The sequence below is a fragment of the Ascidia mentula genome, chromosome 5, assembly GCF_947561715.1.
Source record: "Ascidia mentula chromosome 5, kaAscMent1.1, whole genome shotgun sequence".
Classification (NCBI taxonomy): domain Eukaryota; kingdom Metazoa; phylum Chordata; class Ascidiacea; order Phlebobranchia; family Ascidiidae; genus Ascidia; species Ascidia mentula.
In genome coordinates this window covers 4,938,716-4,955,706 of record NC_138570.1, presented here as the reverse complement: position 1 = coordinate 4,955,706, position 16,991 = coordinate 4,938,716, and the positions used below count along the sequence as shown (strand labels likewise).

Genomic DNA, 16,991 nt, shown 5'->3' with positions numbered 1-16,991 from the left:
TGTCATTCTGCAGCAAGTTCACATTTGTGCTGATTTGTGTGTACTAATAAAATGTTTATTACTAATTAAAAACATCTCAGAAGAGCTATACAAAACCTTCGCCTGCACCTGCAGGCCATACACAATATTACCTAGCATGTCCTCCGATCTGCATTAACTAAAATTTCCAGCTTTTTTAATAGAAGATTCAATACCACTGTAAGCATGGAGCTGTTTCTAATTCCTGCGACAGAACGAATAGTCAGTGTTGAAGGGACAATGTATTGTGTAGCACTTGGTGAGACGTGCTTATAAGTGCACTCACCGCAAGGGAAACCTTTTGTTTTGAGCTCATGGTTCATGCTCAACGAGCCAAAGTCGATTGGTAAGAAGTTTTTGCCAACCAAAAAGGTTTGCCAACTAAAAACGAAAAAGATACACCAACAAAACCACTTTCCCACTAATGAGGCAAAATGTGTAGCATATCTGTATTTGCTTTTTTTTCAATCGTATATTTACTTCATATAGTATCAATAATTGCTATAAAATTTAAACCTTTTGTTTATTGGTTCTAATGCTTTTTGCTTTACTTGCCGCCGAAACCCAACAAATTAAAAAAAAATTAGAATGGTTTTCCTTTAACCTCAACTGGGCACTGTGGTCATGGCAACAACGCAGACAAGTTGTTGACGCGACCCGCTTGTTTTAAAAGTTTCGGTGAGAAGTATTACCAGAAGCCGAAAATCACACATATTTCCGTATATCTGCAACAAAGAATGAACTGACGTAAGCAGTAAAACATTTAGAAGTATTTTATCGCTAGTTAAAGGTGTATGACTGTTTTAAATGTTGCAACTGACGTTGAAATGATTTTGCTGTTAGGTGAATAAGTTTGTAGAATCAATCACTTAAAAAGCAGCATTAAAAAGAACATGGGGACAGATGATGATGATGTTCCAAGGCTCCAGGTTGTTTCCACTATTGGATTTAATGGATTCGTCAACGGGGGTCTTATTATCCACCCAGACAGGTGATAAAAAGATGGAAACTATTTATTCTCGCATCTTTCAAAAAAGGATTAAGCTATATAAAGTGGTAACTAAAAAGTTGCATGCAATACGATAGGTAGTTTTAACAATGCAGATTATTTAAGTAGAACTGTTTACACTGTTGGGGAATAATAGTGTTTTTTAACAAATTTACAAATCACTTCAATGGCTTTGTTAATGTACTTTGGATATAGGCTCTACCCCAAAACTGTTGTCTGATTATAATTTTTTTTCCAATTTTACCATGTTACAGAGAACACATGGTATACCCACTTGGAAATACAGTAATTGTTCGAAACATCAACACCAACAAACAAGACTTTTTAAAGGGCCATACCAATACAGTGTCATGTTTAGTTGTTTCGAAGAGTGGAAAATATATTGCATCTGGACAGGTAAATTGTCCAACCTACATCCCAATTGTATTTATTTCAACAAATATTTTTGCAGGTTACCCACATGGGATTCAAGGCAGACATTATTGTTTGGGATTATGAAAAACGATGCCTCCTGCACCGTCTAATCCTTCATAAGGTTAAAATTGAAGCATTGGCATTCTCACCAAATGAAAAGTACCTTGTTTCACTCGGTGGCCAAGACGACAATTCTGTAGTAGTCTGGAACCTGCACACAGCAGAGGCAGTGAGTAAATCATTTTTAATATGCAGTAAATAGTTGGTAATATTGTCCACAGATTTGTAAGGTCTTTAATAAAAAATTAAAATAAGCCAGCTGTTATTTTATTTTTTGCTTTTGGGTGCACTTTTTATGTGATGGAAGTTTGAACTAGTTTGTTGATAGGTTTGTGGATCGCCAGCTGCTGTTCAGTCTGCTGGTGTAACATTTACGGTTAAGTACGCAAGCAAAAGTGATGATCTCTTTGTTACTGCTGGTGATGGAACACTTCGGGTGTGGGAACTGGACTTGGCTAACCGCAAAATCAGACCCCAAGAATGCAACCTTGGTCAACTGAAACGCATCGTTAAATGTGTGGAGGTGGGAAAATGCATAAAATAGATTTAAATAACAATAAAGTGGTTCACTTACAATGTCTTTCCAATATTGCATTGAGTAATAATATTGTTTTGTTAACTACTAGACATTATAAACTGTCCAAATTTGCTACTTCATTCTTGTTGTAGTTAGTTTTCATTGTATTCAAAGGTGGATGAAAATGATCAATACTTCTATTGTGGGACCACTAGTGGTGATATTCTCAAGATCAACATAAACAACAGGGTGGTGTCCAACCATGGCCCTGCAAAGGGAAAATTTAGTCAAGGAATCGCAGACATAAAAGTGAGTTAAGTTTAAAATGTGATTGTATTTAACTTAACTACAATGCAAAGTTTAAATTGTAAAAACTATAGTTTTGTTTTTTAAGTGGTTTAAAGTCATGTAACATCATAAACACAGATGTACAAAGTGTCTTAAAATTCAAAATACTTTGAACAATTGCATGCTATTAACAATACAGTTATATCTGTTACTAATTTCTTTGTAAATAGTTTAATTCCATGTACTTAACCAGCTTTTGAAATCTGGAAATCTGTTGATTGGCGCTGGTGATGGCACTATAGCCGAGGTCAGTGGAACCAACAACAAATACACGGTTCTTAAACAATGCGACAAGAAGCTCCGTGGTGCAGTTACATCAATTGCACTACGTGGCCAGGGCCATCAGTTTTTTGTTGGCACAAGCAAAGCCCAAATTTACAGGTTTGTGCAAAAGAATTAAATGTTTTTATTCCAACACATCATTTTTTGTTTGGGCTTATGTGACTGAAAAGTCAGTTAATTAAACATCTACATGCTTTTATTTTCAAAAAAATGGTTTTACCATTAACTTAAAAAAGGCATGTAATTCGCAACTTTAATTCTACAGCTATATTACAACAAAAACCTACCTATCTTGCAACAGTTCTGTTACCCATCCTGTAGATTCAACATTATCGACCTCAAGGAAGACCTGGTTATGTCTGCGCACAACCAGCCAGTGTTGGACATAGCGTTCCCACTTGGGACATCAGAGTTGTTCGCTACCTGCTCCGGAGATGACATCCGTGTTTGGAACACGACAACCTCTCGGGAACTTCTGAGAATCAATGTCCCCAACATGATTTGCCACGCTATTGAGTTCATGCCTGTAAGTATTGCAAAGTGTTTAAATTCAATTGTTATGTAAGAATGTAGCTTTTTTATTGAAATTGGCTTGTTTGTTTATGGCAAAGAAAGTGTTTGGGTTGTTTATTGCTTTATGCCACCAATCAGCGCAAATTTATGCATTCAGGACGGACATTCTATTATATCGGCTTGGAACGACGGAAAGATACGAGCTTTCTACCCAGAATCCGGAAAATCGCTCTACGTCATCGATAATGCGCACAACTCTGGCGTGACGTCCATTGCAGTGACCTCCAACAGCAAAAGAATCATTTCTGGTGGTGGCGAAGGACAGGTAACCCGACAACACGGTGCACTTTAGTATTACAGACCAACAAGTTTGGTTTCGCAACTTCAACAACTAAATCTTTGTGTATGAGTTTTTAACTGGCTTTACAAAAACCCGATTGTGTTGTATTCCAGGTGCGTGTATGGGATATCGGCCAAAATTTACGGAAGCTAACTGAAACCATGAAGGAACACAAGTCCAGTGTCACCTGCATCAAGGTAAAGCGTAAAAAAATCATTACGTTAAATGGCTTAAGTTTTTTTAGTCTACCTGTGTTGTGTTTGTCAGGTGGCTGATTGTGACACTCAATGCGTAACAGCGTCATCTGACGGTACATGCATTATTTGGGACTTGTTCAATTTCACGCGCTTGCAGATGGTGATGTCCAACACTTTGTTTCAATGCGTGTGCTATCACCCAAAGGGTTACCAGGTGGGAAAATGGCTCATTACCACACAAACGGCAAAATACGTTTGCCCTTTTTCAGTTTAAGATATTGGAAATTATGCACAAAAAAACGTAAAAAATGGATTAGCCGCAGAAACGAAAGTAAATTCAAATGTGTTGGTTTGTAGTAAATATCATTTTAGATTGAGCCTATATATAGCTGACAAGAAGCAGCTTCGTCGTCTTCATAACTTTGCTAACTTCAAAGTCGTAAATGACGATGTTTTTTCTTGTAGATTATGACGTCTGGGACAGACCGTAAGATTGTCTATTGGGAGTGTTACGACGGCAGCCAGATCCGTGAACTTGACGGTTCGCAGTCAGGAGCCATCAATGGGATGGATATATCAAAGGATGGTTGCCAGATTATAACAGGGGGAGATGACAAACTCATAAAGGTGATTGTAACACTCTCGACATGTTTTAGGCCATTTTTGCCACTCTAATTGCTTCTTGCTGCGAATTCCCACAAGTTGTAAAACATGTTAGTTATGAATGCTGGCGCAGTCAATGGTTCGGTCATCGCATGAAAGCTCAACCGAAATGCCAGTGCCGTTGGGCTACGGTTTGGAAAAACTTTACCAGGCTGCCTAAAAACTTGTTGATTCTCACGCAGGTATGGGATTACGACGAGGGAATGGTAAAACATGTCGGCGAGGGACACAGCGGGAACATAACCAGGGTGAAAATGTGCCCGGATCGGCGTTATATCGTCAGTGTGAGCAAAGATGGCGCCATCATTGTGTGGAAACACCCTTGCGATCAAGCAATGCACTGAGAAACGTGTGTAATTTTGATGCTGTGTATCGCAACTTGTTCATGCATGTCTTGTACGATTTTGTGATGTTTTTGAAAATATAAAGTTACATTCTTTTCGTAAAGCTGTTCTGCATAGAAACGTGCCTAATGCTTGTTCTTACAATGTGGTCGTGCGTACTCTTCAGTTAAATACATGCTTTTATTAAATCGCTTAACAAAACGAATGGGCCAAAAGGGTAAGATGGGCCCAAAATGTTACGTGCATATAAGTATCAGTTGATATTTCCAGTGCATTGAGTTTGAACTATCAACCTTTAAAACGAGCCATGGCGGTTAAAATACGTTCAATGCAAATTGTCACCGAAAGAGACAACCAGCTTGTGAAGGTTATTGCCAAAAAGTTTCACAAACGATAATCTAAGTACCCTGCAGCCGATATTTTAACCATCACACTTCCCGAAATATGTTAGCGTTGTGTTTTTCGGGAGGGCAAAGGTCATAGCGGAAACATAACCAGGGTCAAATGTGCCCAAATCGGCGCTATGTGTAAGCAAAGATAACGCTGTGTGGAAGCACCCGGAGGCATGAGGAACGTGTGTTGGGCGATTTAGTGCTTGTTACACTATGTAAACGATGTACAAAAATTTAAAAAAATTCGACAATTGCTGTCGGCAAATAATTGCTATTCAGTTAACACAACTGCGTTTTGTTAATGCTTATGTACGATAAAGCGGCAGAACCATGACATAAAACGCGGGTGCTCACATAAAAATAAACACAAGCGCCGTGACTACCAGAATTACAAGCATTCGTTCATTTACAACAAATATAGTGTAAAAGCAAAATAGAACAGGACAAAAAACATTGCTTTTCAGTTGCTGTGGAGGAAACAAGATGAGATGCTGTTGCAATCTTTAATTCAGGGCCCAGCAGAGGCAAGTCAAGGCTCCAAAGAGGTATACATATACACAAGACGAAAAGGAACGACGTCAATAAAAAAAGGGGAAAAAATCAATTTACGAGGTGCTCTTTAAGTATTTCGTCAAAACAACACAAGAATTACACGCGAGTAGTGCACTCGTACATCACTTAATGTCCTCCCATAACTTGTCAGGTTCCGTAACCTCGAGGCACGTATTGGTGTTGGGTGTGTGCACGATTATCTACGCGCGCATGTGGCCTCGCGTTGTAATATGGCCGTGTTCGAGGCGCCCGACCCATTTTGTTCGAATGCACAGGGGGTCGTGGTCTTGGAAGCTCTTGGTTTTTGTGTGGTGATCGGGCGTGGCTGGGTGCTGGGCGGCCGTCGGGCGAGTATCTGCTGCCCCCACTTGGACTTGTGTTCCGGCCCATCTCCTTGCCCTTGGTCTTGGTTCGCTTCCTGTTGTAAGTAGGACAGGGTTTAAACATAAGTTATCGTTTAGACAGGGTTGAAGGTACAAAAATTCTTACCGAAACGATTAAATTTACAAGAAAAAAACAAACCGTTGTATTTTCGTGTACTAGTTGGGAGTTCTTAAATAAGTGAATATATTTAGCAAATTCAAGTTCCTCATAACCGTTAGGTCTTACCGTTTTACGCAATTCCAGTATAATATTAGGAAAACTATCACCAAAGCGACAATAATAGCGATTATAATCCCAGCTATGGCGCCCCCTGGCAGCGAGTCTTGTTTCTTCTTGTCGTCCGATCTGTTTCTTGGGGGCACGGGTGGAGGTTGCTTCGGCCAGTTTACTTAAAACAATGAACGCCAAAATTTTAAACTTTTCTTCCGAAAATGTTTGCGTTCAAGGTCAGTTGAAATTTGTTCGCAAGTTAGGGGTTCTTGAAACCAGTAGGCGTTAAGGATGATTTGGCACGTAGAACATACACACGAAGTCAGAATCACTTGGTTCATGTTCCAAACGAAAAAAATTAATACATATTGAATTTATAATACAAATATATATCGAAATTACACCGTCGCGCAAATCTGTTCCTGTCAATAAAAAATTCCACTCTCCAATGGCATTTCCAAATATGGAACCATCACCAACTCATACACCGAATATTTTAAGGCTTATTTTTGTGGTTTAAAAAATCCGTTTTAATCTGACCGTATAAATTTCATCTCCGTAATTCAGCAACAGCGTTATATGCAACACTATCAGGGTCCTAAAAAGGTACCTGTCGTTCGCCTTGGGGGCGTTTTTGCATGAATTCGAGTCGGTGGAATGCGTCGATTTGGCCGAACAGGCCTTCCATCGTCGAAAGCGTCTGGTCTGCGGTAATATAATGATAAATTAAAAAAAACCCGGACTCCTATTTTAAGAAGAATGTCTCAAGAAATACACATGAGTGCACATATTACTATTTCTGTATTGTTGTGTGCGGGTAATGACAGAGTATTAAGGAAGTCGGAACACTCCGTGAATCGTATATGCCATAATATCTACTTCTTGAGACATTCTTCTTGAAACAATATTTTAAGTACGAAATATCGCAGTCCACAATATTGTCCAATATTCAATATTCTCGTCACTACGAGCAGTTCCAAAACACGGATGTGATTTAGTCTCTATTTGTAATCAACACACTCAACATTCGACTTACAAAACGACTCCCTGCTCATTGTTGTTTTTGTTTATAACCACGTTGTGGCTGTTCGCGTTTTTGTTCACTTGGTTGTTGACGGCGTCAATTGCAGCGTTGTCGTTCTCGTCAATCTCGTTTGGGCCTCGCGTCGGTGTGGGTACCGTCTGTGGGGCGAGCGTGAAACCATCTCGAGCTATTTGGTAGTTCCTCCACTGTCCAGCCAAATCCCTCACTGCACAATTTATAGATATAACGCCGTTCGATGCCGAAAATTGTTGTAAAGTCGCGAAACTCTGCGTGCGTTTTGTTATTCTAACCAATGCATGAAGTAACCACGAGATACAACAAAAGGGGGCAACAAAATGTTGTTTATCTTACTTCTTTCTGAAGGCGGTGCGGTTGTGACGTGGTAAACTATCTGAAACCCTCGGTAAGTGTCGTGCACTCCGACCGCGTTCGACTCCAGTATAATTCGAAATCCTTGACCTGCGAGTTTTGCATACAAATAATTAATCTGGTATCATATGTTACATAAATGCCTGCAAGGCAGCTTTGGCCCGACCACATCATAATTGGATGGAATTTGCTATGCGTTACTACTTACATATATCACACATCATCTAACGACACTTGTTTGATCTATATAATTATTTTTTGTATTTGATCATCGATACCATGGGTCCCATGGGTTGGCAACCACTGAAGGTGACTTTTGCGTGTAAATAAAGTTGTCACGTGAAATCATTGACATTTTACCATTTTGAGAATCCGACACACTGTTCTAGTTTTCCGACCCCTGGTCTATCTTATTACATCTGTTTGTCATAAAGTAACATGTTTTCGTAGACGTTAATGGGTATGAAAAATTAATTGCTTGCCTGCGGAAACAGCATCGGGTGGTTGTGTATTGCCGCAATACGGCCCGTCTATCATGCCAGTGTACATGTCAACAATCTTTAATTTCTGCCTGGTGCAGCCTTTCACCATGGTGGCTCCTATCAGGTAGAAGGACTTGAAACTGATTCGAACGCGGTACCCCGAAGGTGCTTGGACGCTTCAAATAAAAAATGTCGGTCATAAAGCGATGTATAGGCAGACAATTTCAGTGTATCCGAGGGAATTTAACCCGCTGAAAATTAATGTCAAATGAGCTGATCGTTAAAATCAACATAAACATTAGTATTTAAAAAGCGACATAATATGTACCTTATAGTTAATCATACTGGAAGGTGATCGTTTTACGAGCAAAGCTAATTCAAACTTAACGTTAATTGGCACCAGACACTCAAGTTGAATCGACGCCGCATCATAAAACTGAGATGATTAATACATGTCGCCTGTCAGCAACAGCCGTTTGTTGTTATTTACTTTACGGGCGAATGGCTTCAGACATGCGTATTGAAGGTGGGCAGTGCCCTGGTCGTTAGTTATCAAAAATATATATTGGCTTACATCCATCTGCACTGCGTTTGTTCCGCAAACTCGTTAGGATAATTCGGACTGGTGAAAATTTTTCTTCGCTTCGTGGCCTTCGCTATCATCTCCTGGCAACCTAAGCAAGTATTTTTATATAATTGTTGACAAAAAGAGGCGATATTCCAACTAAATGTTCAAATAGCGGTCACCCCATCGTAACGTGTATTGACAAAAAAGATAGCAACTATACTGGCGCAAAATACGTAGTTTTAAATAAAATTTTAAACTAAAAAATAAATCGCTATTACTTACTTGAAGTGGTCCCAGTTCTTCTGCCATCCGCACTTATCGACAAAATAACAAGACATAACAGACACCTGAGCCCCCAAAACATTGTTGCATCTTCACCAGCACCGCTGCAGTGCCTTCTAGAATCAACACGCAACCGCTACGTATCACAAATTCAACCCAATAATCAGTGAGTGTATTTCCAGCACGGTTTGCTTGTGGTCGAGCGTGGACGCCACGAAAATAAAGAGAAAATTGAGCGGCCGAAGTCGCTTCCTCCGATGGCCTCGGGCAAAAGTGCAGTAAGTGTTGTGATTCAGTCGAGCGCCGCGATAAAACTTGCTCGACAAGCGGTGGTTAGGTAGGCCTTTGTGCCGAAAGTCGATAGCGCCTGATGAAGTGCGGCGGTTAAATTTTTTAGTGTAACATCATGCCAAAATTGACTTCGTGATAGATGCGTTATTGTGCCCATGGCTTATACTGTTTTGTACGAGAGTTGTAATGCAGATATAATATGGACCTGTAACCAAATCTGTTTATCTCGTGGAGAGGGAAATAATCCGAGTTGAAATTACATGCCAAAAAAAATCCTCCCAAAAACCGCCGGGTCGTACAGGTATACGGAAAATGGCAAAACAAGTCGACCACAGTGACACCAAAAGGACGCGATTCAAAAACAAAAACCCTTGAGCGCGGTTTAACGTTCCAGTGAAACAAAGAAAACGTTTCAGCAAATATCAAAAGCATGTTCCAACTTTTTGGCACAATAATAACAATATAGGCAGGAAAAAAACTGCACGGTCAAGCAGGCGTACTGCATTAAGGGTTAAACAGTGCTTTAACGTTTGAAGCCACTTCTGAATGTACTAATACACTTCGTCGCAGTAAACACCACTCAAGTCACTTTTTGGTGGTTTTTGAAGTCCTTCGTGATTTTCGCCGGCCACCTTGTGGCGTGCTGCTTCGTGAATGTCTGCCGCTGGTGGGCGTTCCACGTCGGGACGAGACTTTCGGATAGTGGCGCGATTTTGGCGCAGATGCATAGCTGCCGCTGACTGAGGTCGTCGTGCTGTTAATCTCTGAGTCAAAATAGACATATTAGTGATTTAAATCAGTCTACATTGTCTGTCAAACAATTTACCGGCAAGTTCGTCTTCTGTGACAAATGCTTCGGGTTTTACGTTGTTGTTATAACACCACTGAACGTCCTCATCGTCGTATGGTTCCGCTTCACCGGACAGTTCGGCTTTTCGACGCCGTTCTCTGTATTCGGCCTCAGCTCTGCAACGAACAAAGTTTACCGGGGTCGTACAGGGTCACAATAGGGGGGTTGTTTCCAATTCTCGTGTTGTCAATTATTACCGAATTCGATACTCACAAGACGAGGAAGTCAACGCTCTCTCTGTGTCCGTAGATTTCCGCGATTCTTCGCGGCTTATCGCCGTATAAATCTTTTCTGTCCATTGGCGCCTTAAAGCTGTGCAGGGCCCTTTAGCAAACGTACAACATGATATAATATAGTAAAATATAATCCGATTGCTGGTCGATCATGATCGTCTAATCTACAGGTTTTGTTGCTACTGTTACCAAAGTGAATATAGCAGTTTGATTCTATACAGGTGGCTACTTCATTTTTTTCCGTCGAACCTGGATTCCAACCTAGACTATACTATTTACGAATCCCGATCAGTTTTTTACTTGCTACAGAAATCGAGTGTTTTGATCAATGTTGCCAATTGCCAGTTGTTTTTTTCTTTTTTATTTTCTTTACCACACCGAGACTTTAACTCAGTATATCCTGACCACACCGGGATTCGAACCCAGAATATGCTGGTCACGAATCCCGACCAGGTTTTCTCCTTGTTATGTGGGTCGGGCGCTTATGACACTAACCTTAACACATGTATGCGCCCTCCCTCGGCAGCAAAATGTGCTGGCGTCCACCCGGTAGATGTCCTCACACCTGGGTGCGCTCCTTTTTCCAGTAGGCGGCGAGCCATATCACTTTTACCTGTAAAAACAGTCATTTTTGTACCAAGTCCTCGCTGATCATCCGCTGCACGTTTACTTTCGGAAATCAAAGACGTTCGACTTATGTCAATAAGTCACGGTAACACAAACATCAGCCCATACATGACGCAACCCTTTATGAACTAAATTGCCACAAATCGGGGAATTGTCAGAATTTAAATGAATTTTATGCGAATTATTGAGACAAATTTTCTTTAAATTTACCTTTAATACAACACCAGTGCAGTGGCGCTCTGTCATTCCAATCCGGGTCTTTGTAGTTAACGACGTCCAGTTTTCCCGTTGCAAGCTTTTCCTCCAGCAAATCGACATCGCCGGCAGCGCACACTTCCAGAAGTTCTGACAGTCGGGTTTCTTGCGTCATAACGGTTTAAGAACGCATCGTTTGTCTTCGATTGTTGTGTTAACTGTGTATGCTGTAGCACTCCGCTTAACCTCGTGCGACAGACTGAACGTAACAGTAGACGAGCTGCGACAATAATGGACTTGTCCTGAACTGTGCTGGTTCCCACGAAGCTGTGTTGCTGTCTGCGCGACTCGAAACGAATGGGCAACATATGTTCAGACGTATTCTCGTTACGCCTTCGCCAACAATGGTTTTGTGGCAATATTCCTGTGTGCCAACAATACGCGCCTTGAATTTTGGATTTTAATAGCTGAACGTGCGCGCTTTGAGACTGGGTTTCAGAGCTTCTGCCATTCAGTCGCGGCTTTTGTTACAGCGCGCTACAATGACTTGTGTTGACTTTTTGCCGAAATCGAGTGGCCCACTCATCCGAAGGAATGGAGCGGGCGGGAGAGAGATTAATGACTGGGTTGCCCGGCGAAGCGAGCGTTTTACAAACAATTGTTTGTGGTATTTTAATTCCCACAGTAATGAAATTAGGCTCACAGCCTATTGTGTAGGAACACACCTGTGTGTATTCACTTGGCGGCAACCATACACAGCAAATTTAAAATTAATTGTTTTTTTCCTTTCCGAAAGCATCTTTTGCGTTTCTTAGTCAGTAACAAGTTAAGTCTATAGCACCATTCGTATTGCAGCCAAAATGCACATCTATGGTTTAGCCTATATGCGCCTGTGCGAGACAGGGCAAACAATGTTTTCATAGGCGAACATTTAACATCCATGGTTCCCGCAGACTCGTATATGCTGCACTCTATTATAGGTGTTAAACCTGCAAGTCACCCCTCGAATGTATTTGCCAATCAGAGGACGCCACGTAAAGCGAGGGGCATTCTGTACTTCAAACACAAACACAGAAACGAAACCGAGTGCCAACCGAATAGGAACGTTCAGAACGCTGCCAGACGAAAAGCACTGCACCACAATGGTCAGAAAACAAAACGGAATTAAACTGGAACTCTTCATCGCCGCCCGGTCACATGCATTCCAAATGCTGCTTACTCATCGAGGTAGAGCAGAAAGGCACGGAATGTGCGTAATGAGCTGACGAGGGCCTTCACCCCGAAACCGTGTGTCAAAGTTTCGAAATTGTAAAGTTGCGATGCTGCGTGGGACGAGCGGCCGTTGGAGAAAGACATGTTCGACTCATGGAAAGGATCGTGCGTTTTAATGCCGAGAATTTCGGTGAAGCAGTCAAGCAGTTTTCTGTAAATAGATAAATATTGCATGTGTATAAACAATAGATTGTGCTGACAAGATTGTTGAAAGTCACACCATAACTGGACTGATCAGACCTTTTGGGTCAAAACAGTGGAATACTCTGTAATCCACTAAAAAATAAGTATTGAATATCTTTTACATCATGGGCGCAGCTTCGCGCTTTATGTGACTGGTTTTGTCGGAATCCCAGCAACGTGCGGCCATTTTTCAACTTTTCAACAATTAAATATTTACCTCTGCTGCACTGACTGTAATGTTGGGGCATTAGGGGAAAACTAATACAAAGAAATATATATGATAACTAGGTTGTGTAGCCTACTACACTTTTTAAATTCTAAAAAAGTAATATGTCTTCTGAAAAAGTTTCAATTTATGTACAGAAGCATAGGTTTGTTTGCAGAACAACAAACACTCACAAGGAAATTGCGATCGACTCTGACGTAATGAATGGAGTTTCGTCCGCACATTGGCGCTGAAGAGCTTTCTTGGCCAACGCCTTAGCCGGAAATTCATACTGGCACAACTTGGAGAAGTCTTCGGATAATTGACCAGCTTCGCCTGCACAATGTTCATAACTGTGGGTACGAACACGGTTGTGTGTAATTGTGGTAATTAGACAAGGTTTTTTTAAACGAGCTCGGGCGTGCCGCGAAAGTTTTGTCAAACAATAAGTTATGAAATTTACGGCATACGTTGTGTAAAGTCACAAACTTTAATCATCACTGTTGTGCTGTTTTGGAACGGTCGACCCAAAAGTTACTGTTGTAAATAGTGGTGTTCCAATAAAGTGGATTTGACAGCAAAATTTGGTGTGCCGCGAACTAATACTGAGGATCAAAGAATGCCGTGACCACAAAAAGTTGTAAACCACTAAATTAGACCATAACTAGTTGTTTGGGATCTCCTGAGGTACTTGAAGATGTGATTTCTGTCTGTATTATTGAAAAGAATATTCTGTTGCGGAATACGTACACGATTGACAATCAATCGGCCATATTGGCGCGATTGTAAAAACCCAAGCTGTAAATATATAGTTCCACTGTGACGCCCCCTCGAGAAAATGTCTTTTCGAGTTATAATATTTACAAACACTCAATCACACGTGGTCCGATAAGAAAAAACACGCAATATTTATGTTGCAGTATAGAAGTAAATTTCACTTACTTTCTGTGAGCGATGTGAACAAGGTACATTTCGCTGTCTTTCGTCTCCCTGGCGGCAATTCCACGCCAATCTGCTGTAGTTTTTCGCGCAAATACTGCGTCCCGTTCTTAGATTTTGCCTTGCGAAGAATCGGTCCGAGCAGTGAGATGTTCAGGCTTTCCGGAGTGAGGACACGACGCAATATTTCTCCGACCAACACCTCGTGTCTCTTGCTTTGGTTCGGCATGCTGTTAAGAGTACATACATAAATGCAAGAGACGCTATATTTTCTATGGTAATGTACCCCGAATCGGTTGAGAAAAGTTAAACAAGTCAGAGAAAAACGTGTTATGTCCTCGCCAGTAGAAATTCAAATTCTATTTATAAATAATAATTTCACCGAAAACTCAACATACCAGCTGAACGCAACGAGCGCGAATCTTTTTTTACAGCAAGATAGATAGTGACAAAACTTTTACATTACGTCAAGTTAAGCGATTGGCGGTTAAATAAGTCAGTGACGCAAATGTAAGGATCCAGTTACGCTCACCCAAGCCTTCCAGGGACAAGACAGAAAACGTCTTTGGTTGAAATATGGGAGGGAAGTCCCTTGGTTATTATTTCACAACCCTGTGGCAACTCAGTTATAGTGACTTTGTTTTTGAAGGACGATGGTATTGTAGAACCTAAAACAGCATAAATCTGTATAACTGTGAATCTCATATATACACATGAAGAAATTGTTAAACCGTATAGGGCAAGTAAGTTTGGAACTTTTGATTCTGGGAATCATTTCCCATTCTTTTACGAAGAATCTTTTAATGATTCTATTTGAATAAGACACTGATGATGCTTTTAACGAAGCGAACTATATATTTCTAATTAAAGAAGACTGAAAGATTTTAACCTGAAACGAAAGTTTCTTAGACAGTTCTCACATATACGCATGAAGAAATTGTTAAACCGTATATAGGGCAAGTAAGTTTGGAACAACTTTTACAAAGTCAGGCCTAAATACTTATTTAGTCAGGCCTAAATATAACAAAATACTTCCAAGGTTGATCGTTTTATATGCTTAACCCATGAAAAATATACACAGACAGGGAAAACCTGAAAGACCTTTCGCTGCGTAGTTGTTGACGAAATGCACGTTGCGCGACAGCATCTGCATGCTCTTCGGTATCACGGAGGGGTAGGCGTACGGTCGTTGTACCACAGGCGGGTACGGAGGGTCATTGACGCCGTCTCCAGTCCCCCGATGGCCGGACATAAAACTGCGCGGCGCAAAGACGTTGGTCGGTGAACCTGAAGAGACCATATTACGGATAATGTACCGACGAGTCATTGGAAACGTTTCGTTGCGGATTTCCTGGTCGCACGTGCTTGGAGTGCTGCTACTTCCACTGTGGTCGCTGCTGGCACATTGGTTACCGTCACCTTCGTCGGCCCAAGGGGCCAAAGGGCGGAAATTCGGCCACTGGTTTTGGGGTCTTGCTGGCCCGCTGCTAGCGAACGACGCAGGCCTGCTCAGATCGGGAACCAGAAGGGTTTGGGTCAGATTACAGGACGTTGCAGATTGGTCGCTGTTGTCGTGATCGCAGCCGCGCAAGACTGCCCAATGGGAGCGAGCAGGCAGTACGCCAAGAGCATCTGTGTTGTGGGACGATTGCCAGCAATTGGGACGAGGTTTAAAGGAGCGGGATGTTTGTATCACGTTGAAAGCCGTTCTGGTTGCTGGGGACGCGGACTGTGACAATTGTGTGAAGTTGCCGCCGCTGCGTGCCTGCTTTCGTTGATGTGGTCCATCGTCATGGCTATGCTGCTGGTCGTCGCAAAGTGGTCGTTTTCGGGAATTCTGTACACATGTATTATAATGAACTACAGTCAAAGTTGTGACAAAACTTAGGGGAACAGCATCATGTGCACACGCTGTGGAAAATATGTTTACAAAAAAACATTGCATTGTTTGATAAAACACTGCAAAATATGCAAATAAAACACGAGACCGAAACCCCTTTACTGGTCGCTTGCTTATAGAAAGTGGTCGTGTCTGCTTTTTGCGTATTGTCAAATTTATTTTTAGTAAGGTTTTGCCTTTATTGCCAACTCTTACTGTATGCTGCCTTTGATCTGAATCGCCAGAAGCAACGGAGCTGTTGTTACGCGAAGAAATAGTGGCGTTGTTCGTGTTGCAGTCTGACGTAGAACGGTTCAAGTAAGCTGAAAATTGCTTTGATTAAAATCTACCACCGGTAACATTTCAAACAAATTGACAAATGAGAAACAGTTTTCGTCTCATCATGACTTTGGAAATACCGGATTTACAAAACGACGACTCTGTTTAACGTTTTCAAAGTTATATCCTGCATGCAACACACCAAATGAACAGTTGATTGGATCAGCTGACGTGGACTGACTGCTTACAGTGCTTGATGCATCGGTAGCACTGGGAAAAGCTATTGGCGTCAATTCAGTCTCTCCTTTAAAACACAACTGATATAAACACAATTTTATTTGTCTATTATACAGGGCTTTACAAACTTTTTCGCGACCCCCAAAGCGATATTTTATCCGAATTTATTTCAAAAGAGAAATTTGTACAGGACCTCTAGTGAACAGCAACTGTGCCCCAACAAAAGTCAATATGTAACCTCAAAATTATACTTGGTGGCCCCAAATAATGTCGCAATTTTGAGAAGCCCTGCACTAAAACGTATTGTTTAGTGCTTTTTTTGTAAATAAGACAAAACATTACCTTACAAAATATCTAACCTTAAAGGAAATCTAAACTTATAAATGTATTTTTAAATTTCACAACTTCAACTCAAAATCGCCATTAGAACAGCAACCTGTTTTATCTTCAAACATTTCCGCAGGACAAAATTGGTTTTGTTCGGCCGATGACGCAGTTAAACCTTTGACAGCCTCTATCACGTGAGGCGGGGCTTCCCCGTATTTGACTGACGAAAGCGTCTGGTAGCTTTTTTCTTGATCTTCACCGTCGTCTTCATCTTCTGTGTCTATATCTGTACATCCAGTGCAAATTATACCCCCGGGGTGAGTGGGAATTAACTGACTGCCCTCGGTGTCTTCTTTATTGTTATTTTCGTCCATTTTTTCCCACTAAAAATTTGCACCTCCATCAAACGTTACATCGTATTATGTATGCTGTAACGAGTGTGAGATTACATTAGGTATTTTACAAATTAGTGGCAGCGGGCACCA

General features: G+C 41.2%; 4 protein-coding genes across 4 annotated transcripts; 1 reads left to right on the top strand and 3 right to left on the bottom strand.

The window, feature by feature from the left end:
• The first annotated feature begins 660 nt into the window (after positions 1–660).
• On the top strand, positions 661–4,903 carry LOC145903962 (cilia- and flagella-associated protein 52-like). The gene is made up of 13 exons (XM_082992160.1): positions 661–765; positions 862–1,009; positions 1,282–1,423; positions 1,479–1,670; positions 1,830–2,024; positions 2,193–2,327; positions 2,560–2,747; positions 2,970–3,174; positions 3,319–3,486; positions 3,615–3,698; positions 3,769–3,912; positions 4,164–4,325; positions 4,544–4,903. The coding sequence occupies exons 2-13, from the start codon at positions 912–914 to the stop codon at positions 4,703–4,705; spliced, it is 1,875 nt and encodes a 624-aa protein (XP_082848286.1). The 5' UTR covers positions 661–765; positions 862–911; the 3' UTR covers positions 4,706–4,903.
• Positions 4,593–9,152, bottom strand: LOC145903963 (uncharacterized). Its single transcript, XM_082992162.1, has 9 exons — positions 8,990–9,152; positions 8,714–8,813; positions 8,140–8,315; positions 7,640–7,747; positions 7,280–7,493; positions 6,854–6,948; positions 6,259–6,421; positions 5,263–6,067; positions 4,593–4,682 (listed from the first exon to the last, which is right to left on the bottom strand). Exons 1-8 carry the CDS (start codon positions 9,069–9,071, stop codon positions 5,797–5,799), a joined length of 1,209 nt encoding a protein of 402 aa, XP_082848288.1. The 5' UTR covers positions 9,072–9,152; the 3' UTR covers positions 4,593–4,682; positions 5,263–5,796.
• Positions 9,153–9,865: 713 nt separating this feature from the next.
• On the bottom strand, positions 9,866–11,527 carry LOC145903964 (ankyrin repeat domain-containing protein 66-like). Its single transcript, XM_082992163.1, has 5 exons — positions 11,201–11,527; positions 10,859–10,976; positions 10,344–10,454; positions 10,107–10,246; positions 9,866–10,044 (listed from the first exon to the last, which is right to left on the bottom strand). The coding sequence occupies exons 1-5, from the start codon at positions 11,358–11,360 to the stop codon at positions 9,866–9,868; spliced, it is 708 nt and encodes a 235-aa protein (XP_082848289.1). The 5' UTR covers positions 11,361–11,527.
• Positions 11,528–12,400: 873 nt separating this feature from the next.
• LOC145902020 (uncharacterized) lies at positions 12,401–16,880 on the bottom strand. The gene is made up of 8 exons (XM_082989856.1): positions 16,616–16,880; positions 16,145–16,246; positions 15,880–15,962; positions 14,877–15,621; positions 14,317–14,452; positions 13,788–14,014; positions 13,040–13,181; positions 12,401–12,608 (listed from the first exon to the last, which is right to left on the bottom strand). Exons 1-8 carry the CDS (start codon positions 16,878–16,880, stop codon positions 12,401–12,403), a joined length of 1,908 nt encoding a protein of 635 aa, XP_082845982.1.
• Positions 16,881–16,991: the final 111 nt, after the last annotated feature.

Coding starts and splice junctions, on each gene's coding strand:
- LOC145903964 (XM_082992163.1), bottom strand. CDS start 11,360: ATGACGCAAGAAACCCGACTGTCAGAACTTCTGGAAGTGTGCGCTGCC. Junction 10,977..11,200: donor GCACTGGTGTTGTATTAAAG/GTAAATTTAAAG, acceptor CTGTTTTTACAG/GTAAAAGTGATATGGCTCGC. Junction 10,247..10,343: donor AGCGTTGACTTCCTCGTCTT/GTGAGTATCGAA, acceptor TGTTCGTTGCAG/AGCTGAGGCCGAATACAGAG.
- LOC145903963 (XM_082992162.1), bottom strand. CDS start 9,071: ATGTTTTGGGGGCTCAGGTGTCTGTTATGTCTTGTTATTTTGTCGATA. Junction 8,814..8,989: donor AAGAACTGGGACCACTTCAA/GTAAGTAATAGC, acceptor ATACTTGCTTAG/GTTGCCAGGAGATGATAGCG. Junction 7,748..8,139: donor ACCCGATGCTGTTTCCGCAG/GCAAGCAATTAA, acceptor CAAAACTCGCAG/GTCAAGGATTTCGAATTATA.
- LOC145902020 (XM_082989856.1), bottom strand. CDS start 16,880: ATGGACGAAAATAACAATAAAGAAGACACCGAGGGCAGTCAGTTAATT. Junction 16,247..16,615: donor AATGTTTGAAGATAAAACAG/GTTGCTGTTCTA, acceptor TGTGTTTTAAAG/GAGAGACTGAATTGACGCCA. Junction 15,963..16,144: donor TCCAATCAACTGTTCATTTG/GTGTGTTGCATG, acceptor GTTCTACGTCAG/ACTGCAACACGAACAACGCC.
- LOC145903962 (XM_082992160.1), top strand. CDS start 912: ATGGGGACAGATGATGATGATGTTCCAAGGCTCCAGGTTGTTTCCACT. Junction 2,328..2,559: donor AAGGAATCGCAGACATAAAA/GTGAGTTAAGTT, acceptor GTACTTAACCAG/CTTTTGAAATCTGGAAATCT. Junction 3,175..3,318: donor ACGCTATTGAGTTCATGCCT/GTAAGTATTGCA, acceptor TTATGCATTCAG/GACGGACATTCTATTATATC.